Raw genomic sequence first — 10,303 nt, 5'->3', positions numbered from 1 at the left:
AAACCTGGATGGCTGAGAGGTGAGGCCCACCAAACTTTAGGTGCTCGACTTTTCGTGAGGAAGACGTGCAGAACAGTACCATGGCTGCAAGAAAGGCTGCGAGGCCGGTCCGACTCGGTTCTAGTCAGCCAATGGTGGATCTGATCTGTTGATTCATGATCCAAATGGTTTGGACCCAAATATGGAGGAATTGAAGCTGAAGCCTCTCCCTAAACTTGCTGCTTTCTTACATTGCATTACATGTGGATCGGGGAGTAGTAGAACGCAATAGGGATGTAGTGAAGACCCATAAATTTATCAGCCGACTCGAGTCGTTGATGTATCGAACCCGCGTCTCGGTTCGGGACAACGTGTGTGGCTGAGAGCACCCCGGAAGGGATCATGTGGCTGCGAGTGTTCTGAACCCTCTGGCCGAATTGTTGATGGACCTTCTGTAAGTCGTTGGTGCATGAGGAAGAGAAGAGAAGAGAAGGGAGGGCCCCCACAAATATCCAGAGATTCCCATGGAATCTTCCTTCCTTCACCCAAATTCCCCTCCTTCCCCATCTTCCTGCTCCCTTTATCAGAGCTTCCCCTCCTCCCCTTTCCCTCCTAACAGGAGGCGCTACTACCATCATCTGCTTCTCTAGCTGAAGTGTTTTGCTTTTACTTTTATGCTCCCCATGAAAACCCTTAATTCCCGATTCGTTCTCCTCACTATCAGCCGATCTCCCTCCTCCTCCTCCAGGTCCCTAGCTCCCTGCAGCAGCCACTCCCCCTCTTCTTCTTCTTCTTCTTCTTCTTCGTCTTGCTCCTTTAGGCAGTCGCGGCTCCGGCGATCTGTCCGGGCGTCGTCGTCGAGGGTCTTCTCGTCGCCGCTGGTGCGCCGGCCGGCAGACCGGTTCGGGAATGGGAGCTCGCCCCCCCTGCAGGCACCGTCGACTTTCCAGCCATCGGATTCGTCGGCGGCTTCGGACTTGGCGTTGTTCCTCGAGTTGATGCCGGACAGAATGAGGAGGGAGGTCACGAGGCATCCGGAGCTTGGGGATCTCATCGAGGTGGTGATGGATCTCGGGAGGAAGCCCCTCGCCAGGTTCCCCACCGGTGATTGGGCAATCTCCGAGCAGCCTGTCAAGCTCGAGGATCTCCGGCACGCCATCTCCAAGGTATAATTGAGCTCGGAATTTGTTTAGCATTTTTAATGGAATTTCGTTGCGCGTGTTTAAGATGGTCGCCGTAGTTTGTTTGACAATCGGGTATTTAATCGTTAACCTTATTTGTTTGGGTCCCCCTTTCTTTTTCTCTTCAGTGATATTTTATTATTTTTTTCTTTTGGGGGTGCTTTGCCAGTTGATTACTTGATTGGAAGGTCTCCTTTTAATTATTATTGTTAGTTATCCCGTTCAAAAGTTTAGCTGATGGCGATGGTTTAAATGGAAAATATGACGTAAAAAATCTGATTTTGTATAATTATGGTCAATTTAGATGATGTCAATGTCTTCCTATTTGTTTGAGTTCAAACCTTTAATGTTGGTCATTCAAGTGTTTTTCAATATTATAATCTCAACTGAGGAACGGTGTTATGGTAATGATGCTTATTACTATTAGCGTGAGAGCGTGATTGGCCCTTCAAGTGGAAACCGATGCTTAGGTTTCATCGTACGTGCCATGTTCGTGTTTTTTTTCTTTCCCGTGAGAGTTTGCAGTTTATTCGAGCGAGTCGAACGGTAACCTGGACACGAGCCCTCTCTGAATAGCAGCCATGCTCCTTTGAGAGGCACCCCCGACCCTTGCATGTATACCTTACTTTGACTTTCGGAGAGGTGATTGCAATTCTTGGGGAACGGTGTGTTGTTAACTATTTCGAATATAATGTGAATAAAAGTTGGCACTTATTGGATTTATTTGTGTAGTTTCGTTTCATGTTATAATATGACGGAAGAGGTAAAATTGATGTGTGAATTTGGTGTATCTTGATCTTACTGAATCGAGAACGATCAATCAATGCACACCGCAATTGCAATTTTCTTTCATAAGCCCCGTTGGGCATCTGGGTTGACGGTCTACCTCAAATCCTCAATGACAATAAATTAACTAGTGGATGATTCTTATAATTTCTCAAGCTCACATGCTTCTTTCATGGTTTCGAAACGTCAAAATGAAATTCTTGGTTCTTCCAATGTGTGAACTCCACCTGGATCTGCAGAATCCTATTAGACAAAGTAGTCCTTTCCCTTTCCTGCTGATACTCATTGGGTTTGTCAATGATTATTTTCTACTACCTCAGACATGGAACCCATCTATGACTATTTTGGAACTTATGGTAATTTTGGCTCAAATGTGGAATATAGATGCAAGATAGCTATAAATATTAGGAGCTATTAGTGGTTTCAAATGTCTAACTTTCCTAACAATTTCTTTTGTCGATGCCAAGTGTGTAATTGACTGAATGTTTGTGCGTTTGAAACCCTTTGCTGTTTTCTCATTTGGAGTACATGATATGTAGGTTGGTGATTTTTCTGATGACAACAGATCTGGCATTAATAGCTCTCTACATCGCATAAGTGCCATTAGAAACCGAAAGATGCAAATAATTGGTCTTACTTGCCGAGTTGGCCGTGCCATAGCTGGAAGTGCGGAGATGATAAGAGACTTGGTTGAAAGTGGGGGTTCCATCTTAGTGATTGGACCCCCTGGTGTTGGAAAGACAACATTGATCAGGTTCTAATCTTTGTGAACTGTGATTATGTATCTTTGCAAAGATTTATCTTCATATATGCTGGTAATCAAATGCTGTTTCTTTTAGGTACATAACATGTTCATTGGGAATGTTTGAAGCAACTCCTCTTCCAGTCACTCTTCATGCCTTTTCCTGTTCATAATTTTTTTGCTGAAATTAGTTGTCCTATAAATATTTCTAGGCATGCAAATATTCATAGAATGTCGGCAGATGTCCACATGTTCTTAGCTTCTCAAGGTGCATGAGTTGGATGTCTCCTGTACTGTATCAGACTTCATTGTTCTCGTACTGAGAGCAAGATATCAAGTCTTAATCTAGTAAACTTTTGATACAGGGAAATTGCTAGAATGCTGGCAGATGACCACAAGAAGCGGGTGGTCATCATAGATACATCAAATGAGATTGGAGGTGATGGGGATGTCCCCCACTCAGGAATAGGTCGTGCAAGGCGAATGCAAGTGCCAAACGTTAATATGCAGCATAATGTGAGCCTACTTCTTATATCTTCTCCATTGCTTGAAGGGCCATGTTTTTGGTTTCTGAAATTAAGGGCTAATGTGGAAATCATTACACACTGCTTCCTTTTTGTTATAGGTTATGATTGAAGCAGTTGAAAATCATATGCCAGAAACTATAGTCATTGATGAAATTGGTACTGAGCTTGAAGCATTGGCAGCTGGTACAATTGCTCAGAGAGGCGTCCAGCTCGTTGGGACAGCACATGGAATGACAATCGAAAGTATCATAAAAAATCCTTCTTTGCAGAGTCTTGTTGGTGGCGTAGAGGTATATTTATTCATTACCACAACAATAACTATTTCATACTCTAAAGGGAATGTTATCTGACTGCTAAGAAAGCATGCCTCCCATCATGTGGTGAAGGGATGAACCATGATGAGATGTTAATAGATTTTAGGAATTTCAGAGCTGTCAAGAGGCACCAATTTAAGTACATTACTATGAATTATAATCTTATCTTATTTGGATTTGGATCTCAGAGTGTAACACTTGGTGATGATGAAGCAAAAAGAAGAAAAGTCCAGAAGACAATTCTTGAGAGAAGAGGTCCTCCAACATTTACATGTGCTGTTGAGATGATATCCAGGGTAGAGTGTCGTGTTCATCATAACCTAGAGGCAACTGTTGATGCTATCCTTGCAGGTACTTGAGCTTTGTCCTTTTTTTTTTTTGAATGCTGTTGTTCGATAAATGATGACATTTGGTGTAGTTTTAGCTGTTACTGATGAGCTTTATTTCCAGGGAAGCCTCCTCTATTTGAAGTGCGGCACATGGATGGCATGCTTGGCGAGCATGCACAGTCTAGGTTGGTTCCTGAGAAGTATCTAACTGAGGTTTCTGGCACTAGTATTAATAATGTTGAAGAGAAGATTCCAGAAGCTGGTATAGATGCGTCTACTGGACTTGTTAGCAAGCCTGTGGGTAGATCATCCAGCTATCAGTCAATGCCAGTACGCTTGTACACTTACAAGGTGTGGAAATTGAGAAAACATTAAGCTCCGCAACAATTGATTTTTCATATCATAAGTATTTTCTCTTTTCCTTTTTTCCCTGTGAGGCCCACTGTTCTTGAACTTTATGTCCTTTGACCAAACTTTCTTCATTAACATTTAGAAAAATATTACACAAAAATCATAGAAGAAGCTAATCTTAGAGCATTTTATATGGGCATAATTTTGATAGAATTAAATGCATGGAACTAAGGTTTCCTCATCATTATAAGATGACAATTCGCTCATGTAAGTGATATCCTAATCTGTCAATTTCTTTCATATTCAGATTTTGGAAGCTGATCTGTTACAAGTGGCAGAAGTAATGGGCATAGAGAATGACATAGAGATAACTGACGATATTGGATCAGCAGATGCAATTCTTGCGCTAAATTCTGAGATTAAGCAGAATCCTTGGATTCGTGGGGTTGCAAAATTTCATCAGCTGCCAATATTTGTGATTAAGGTACACATAGTTTTTCTGTTGATTTTACAGTGTTCTAATTTTTCAAACCTGCATCAACTTCTATTTGTTGTACTACAGAAAAATACTATGGCTCAAATGGTGAAGGCAATCCGCATGATCCTTGGGATGGATAATTTTGGAGCTGCACAAAACAGGCCAGTTGATCCTGTCTATGGAAGTATTGAGGTTGAAGATGATGCACCAGCAAGAAAACCCTCCCTTGAGGAGATTGATGCGCTAGAGGTGAGTGCACACTCTTTTTTTGCATTTCCACGTTCTCTAATTGGCTGTTTATAGTTATCTGTATGTTTTGATGGGTCTAAATTTGATTAGTAAACTCGAGCGCACAGAAGCATTCTGCTAATCTGTTGGAGAACTAAAGGACAAAGCTAATATCTAGAGAAAAGATTTGCATAATGCTCAAAATAGCGAGTCAAGGACTCAAGATCAATAATTTGATGCTCAATCCCGTTTTGATTACACATGTATCAATCCTTTAGTATGATTTGACCAATTTCCCATGATTAAATGCACCTATCAAGTCGGATTTTCTTTGTTAATACCATAGGAACATGACTTAGCCTGTTTTGGGTTTTTTCTAGTCTATAGGTGCTAATTCTAAAACCTTCCACGGTGAAGGTCAATTTGTATGATGGCAAAGCATTTTGCCATTTTCATCATTTCTATATTCACGTGAAGTAATAAATTCATTCGATTTTTCGTTGACATTTCTTGAATTCTTTGAGATTCTTTGCTTCAAGTGTTTTGTCATGGCCCTTCATAATTTTCCTGTTGGCTGGAGCTCCTACTGCATCTTTTGTCAGAGGAAACATTTGGGACTTTCACAAGAGTGCATTTGTTTCATGATCTAAATCACAGGAAGTGTTCTTTTCATATGAAACTCTAAGTATCCCCTTTTTGTCTCAAAACAACATCAGGTGAGAATGTGAAGCAGTAGCCAGTAGGGTTCTTATGAAACCTCCATTTCACCTCGTTTCTCCCAGTTTTTGGTGGATCCAAGGGACCTTTACATGGCATGGTAGTTGATGCTATGTACTTACAGGCGCTATGCAGCAGACCTGATAAAAGACCTATGTCGTCCTATTCAACAAAGAAAGGGGAAAAGTTAAAGAGGGAAGAAAAGTGTCAAAATGGGGTTCTCTAAAAAATTCCATTTCCATAACGTACTAGAAGTCTAGAACAGAAGACATAGAAAAGGGTAAAGAATATAGACAATAATGTTTGTTTGGACTGCCTAGAAGCACTTCAAACTAAAAAATTCATATGACCAGAAAAACATTCGTGTAACTTTTGTTTATGTTGCAACTCCCTCCTGTCTCTTAGTCTTTTGGTTTATAGGGAATCCCCGCAGCTTAATTTGAAAATTAAAGCATTTCAAAAAGTTATGATATAGAACAATTAGTTGAAAATTATTCCTCCAGTGGTTGTTGTTTTTTATAATTCAGTATCCTGTTGCATTCTTTTTTCTTCAATTCTAATCGATCAAAGGATGTTAATTTTCTGTGAAGCCAAAGAAAAAAAAAAGAATTTGTTTACGTGTTTTGTGAAGGTTTATAACAAATTGCACTCTATATATTTACTGTGAGCTGTCTCTGGAATCATATACCTAAATCGAGGTTATGTTTGTTTCACCATGGATATGGGATCCGTGATGATCTGTTCTTACATCCATGAATTTTAACATGAAATGCAAACTGAGGATCTCTCAAAGCGTACCTTTTTATGCAGCCTCAAATATAAGATCCAAAGCTTTCAAACGCAACCTAAACTTATGTATATAGGATCCAGTTGGAAGTGCTTTCCATTCTATGAAGCCACATTGTAGACCTTTTGTTTCTTGTGTTAAATTTTGATTTTATTTATTATACCTACACTTAGGAGGTTCGCCTTGCAATTGAGTACATTGTGATCCCTGGTGGAGAGCCTGTAGAACTATTGCCAAGATGCTCTCAGATAATTGCTCGTCAGTTGGAGCTTGTAGAAAGCTATCAGCTAACTGCAGAGAGATCAGGGACAGAACTGAACTCAAGGCTGCAGATTCTTCCGCAGAGGATTAAAAACACAAAGTCGTCTTCATCTGCTAAGCTCCCGGCTTCTTCTAGAGACTCCATGTTGGGGTTTGATACACTAACCAGTAACGGTGGAGGAACAAGCGTCACCCGGCTGCCTCTGCTGCCTGAGTAACCTAAACCGGCAGATTGCGGGAAGGTTGATTTCCCTTTCAACCATCCAATCTGTAAGATGATGTCCATTAGCAGCGTGTATATGAAATTCATTTTAATCATTGTATATCGCATTCATGTTGTATTATATTTGTAATCTGATTGTTCAACAAAATGAAAATCTTGATTACTCGACAAAATAAAAGGAAAAGCGTCTCTCTCTCTCTCTCTCTCTCTCTCTCTCTCTCCCCTCTTATGGTGATTATGTAGTGATCATGAGCCGTTAGTCTATAGTGACTATGTAGACTGATTATGAGCCGTTAGTATCATAACCTTCCGGACAATGGGTGAGTGGGGGTTAGGCTCCCAACCTTTTATTGCAACAAAATAAAGTAATATGTACAACAAAAAATGGGTCCCCACATAACCTCAACTCATAGTGTGACTTTCGTTGAATGGATCCCACATGTTGTCATGGGAAATCCATTTCCTATACAAACCATTGACCGGAATAGTAAACAAAAGGTGAGTAGCTTCAGCAAGCGGCCATCCCTTGCTAATGGAAAGCCTATTAAGAAAGTTGTTGCTCCTCATAAAAAGATTTGCTGTTTCTGTTTGACGTTCAATGATGTTGCATAAGTGCTGCTTCCAATCTCCATCATTGGCCTGCAAATAAATACGCCCAAAGTTATCTTCAATGTTCACCATGTGACCAATGCATTCCAGAAGAACCTCTGTCTCCCACCACCCTGTGTAGTTCCTGAACCAGCAAGCCAAGCCTAACCGAAACCCTTCAGAGACGTTTCTAATGAGGCCTGCCACTCCTCTTTTGCTGCCCTTGCACCACGAAGAAATGCTGATTTCAACCCATTTATCATCATAAACGACTCCATTGCTCCATGGAATTCCAGAGCGAAGCCAATTACGAATTTTGTTATGCTCGGTTCCTTTCCAATGGAAATTCTACCAGAACTCGCTGCAGTGCATCCAAAACTGTGTCGCCAAGTTGCCAATAAGAAGATCGCCTTTATGCTTGCTGTAATTACGAGTTTTCCAAATGAACCATATCGCCATATGGAAATTGTCTTTTCAGCATTTATCAATGCTGCCACCAGATAAGACCTTGCATTATGTTATCGGGACTCCTATGCCACTGTTTGGCCCTCCCAAATTTATCAAAAATGCAATTCCAGATAGACCGGACTCCTTTACATGTGAAGAACACATGTTTGAGGTCTTCGATCTCATGCTGGCAGACAGGGCACCTCAAAGCGAGGGATTGACCCTGTTTTTGCACATAACTATTGGTAGGAAGGCGTCCTCAGACACCTAAATAAAGAGTGCAGGTGGCTCTTGGAAGTCCTCTCCCTTCCCACACGAAGACATTTCTTCATAGTTCATGCCATTTGAAATCCCTTTGATCTCCATGTCTCCATACCAAGACATCTGGCTGCTCATCCTCAAGATTAGGACAGTTGAAAGGAATGTTTAATCTAGCAAGGAAGTGACTAATGTAATCCCTATTCACTTCCATAATATCTTTAACATTGCTCCTAATCGTGTCACAAACCAAATGTAGATGGGAAGTTGGGATTTTATCTATCAGTCGGTCTGCTCCCCACTGGCCAGTCCAAAATTTGGCCAGCTCACCATTGTCAATCTTCCAGCGGACATCACCTTTAATCCTACTCCAAGCCTCAGAGCCGTACGCCATGCTTTGGACACTCTTTTACCCCTTATACTGCTGTCCGTCAGGCCTTTTCGCTCATAGTAACGACCTCTAACAAGCTTTGCCCAGGGAGAGGATTGCTGTGACATGCGATACACTAAGAACACCAAGTTGGCCTGATTAGTTTCAATAAGGTCTCTAAGTTCTACACCTCCCTCTGACTTAGGAAGACATAAGGTAGCCCATTTGATAAGATGATGGTCTTTGTGGTTCACCGTATCACCCCATAAAAACTCGGCTGCCATTTTGTTCAGTAGTTTACAAGTGGTGGGAGGAAGTTTGATCACCAAGCTCTAGTAGGCAGGCATCATAGAAAGAACATGCTTTATTAGGCTGAGTCAGCCAGCAAACGAGAGACATTTTTGTTTCCAAAGAGTAAGCTTCTGAGATAAGCGTAAGACTATATGTCTGCATTGTTCCTCTGTCACGAGGGAAGATGTCCTTGATGCCAACCTATTTCCTGCTCTATCTGAGTTTGAACTTATCCAAATTGAATGAAAGAACTAAACTTTTTTCATTATCAATGACAAGGCCTAAGCGAGAGGAGAAGTCATCAAGACACGCTTTCAAGTTTCAAAAAATTTTAAGTCTTCCTTGAATGAAGAAAATGATGTCGTCTGCATATAAGGTGGAGAAAGGGGATGTGTTACCAGCCCCCAAGGGAATCCTAATTTGATTGTTGTTAACTTGAGCATGAATGTTGCGCGTGAACATTTCCATCATAGTGATAAATAAATTGGGGGAGAGCGGGTCGCGCTGCCTGGGTCCTCTCTTGTTCTCAAACCACGTTCCTTCCTTGCCATTGATTAGAAGAGCCGATTTAACTGTGGTGACAACTATCATAATTTTCTTTCCCCACAATTCATGAAATCCAAGGTAGCACAAGGTGGCCTGCAAAAACTCTCAATTCAATCTCATAGGCCTTACTCAAATCAATTTTCACACAAGCTGCTTTCTTCTTGCTGTTTTGAAAATTGTGAACAATTTCTTGGTTGAGAAGAAAGCTATCCTAACTACACCTCCCCGGGAAGAAGGCATTTTGGTTCTTGGAGATAATCCTATTCAATACAGGCTGCATACGTTTGACAATGATCCTGGTGATAAATTTCAGTATGCTGTTGCAGAGAGAGATGAACCTAAATTTCTCCACCTGCATCACATCTTGCTCCTTGGGCAGAAGAACAATGTGAGTCTTATTAACTACTTTCACCAGTCTGCTGGTAGTGAAAAACCCACGTATAGCCCCTCCCACCGCCTCTGCACAATGCTCCAGTTGCTTTGAAAAAAACTGTTCCCGAACCCATTTGGTCCTGGCGTAGAGTCCCTATCAGCCTCCATAACCACCCACTTGATTTCAATATCAGTGATAGGTTTAAGTAACTCATCATTTTCCTCAAGTGTCACAGTGAGACCTGACGCGATAGATTGAGGTAAGCATCCTGAGCCATGTGTGGTCCCTAGCAGTGTGGCGAAAAACTCGGTACAAGCTGAAAAAATGTCAATACTGTCTGTCGCAAGTCGACCCTCATGAGAGATAGTGTCAATCTTGTTACGACGCCTCCTGCCATTAGCAATCCCCTGGAAGAATTTCGTGTCATGTCTCCGTTCCTCAACCATTTAATTCTACACTTTTGATGCCAAAGTCGTTCTTCAAGCCATAGGAGTCTAGATAGTTCATGCTTACATCCGCATTCTTCT

At 41.5% G+C, this 10,303-nt stretch overlaps 1 protein-coding gene across 1 annotated transcript; it reads left to right on the top strand.

Moving 5' to 3' along the window:
• Positions 1 to 403: 403 nt before the first annotated feature.
• On the top strand, positions 404 to 7,104 carry LOC116256148 (protein SEEDLING PLASTID DEVELOPMENT 1). Its single transcript, XM_031632388.2, has 9 exons — positions 404 to 1,145; positions 2,486 to 2,700; positions 3,054 to 3,204; positions 3,314 to 3,505; positions 3,718 to 3,880; positions 3,980 to 4,209; positions 4,517 to 4,693; positions 4,772 to 4,936; positions 6,593 to 7,104. The coding sequence occupies exons 1-9, from the start codon at positions 654 to 656 to the stop codon at positions 6,896 to 6,898; spliced, it is 2,091 nt and encodes a 696-aa protein (XP_031488248.1). The 5' UTR covers positions 404 to 653; the 3' UTR covers positions 6,899 to 7,104.
• Positions 7,105 to 10,303: the final 3,199 nt, after the last annotated feature.

Source organism: Nymphaea colorata, chromosome 6, assembly GCF_008831285.2.
Source record: "Nymphaea colorata isolate Beijing-Zhang1983 chromosome 6, ASM883128v2, whole genome shotgun sequence".
NCBI lineage: Eukaryota > Viridiplantae > Streptophyta > Magnoliopsida > Nymphaeales > Nymphaeaceae > Nymphaea > Nymphaea colorata.
Note: the sequence above shows the minus strand (reverse complement) of the source record. Positions and strands in the feature narration are given on the sequence as shown.

Bases quoted from the DNA above. Each gene is read 5' to 3' on its own strand.
- LOC116256148 (XM_031632388.2), top strand. From the start codon at position 654: ATGCTCCCCATGAAAACCCTTAATTCCCGATTCGTTCTCCTCACTATC. The intron at 4,210-4,516 runs GTGTGGAAATTG...TTTCATATTCAG, and splicing joins TACGCTTGTACACTTACAAG to ATTTTGGAAGCTGATCTGTT. The intron at 4,937-6,592 runs GTGAGTGCACAC...ACCTACACTTAG, and splicing joins AGGAGATTGATGCGCTAGAG to GAGGTTCGCCTTGCAATTGA.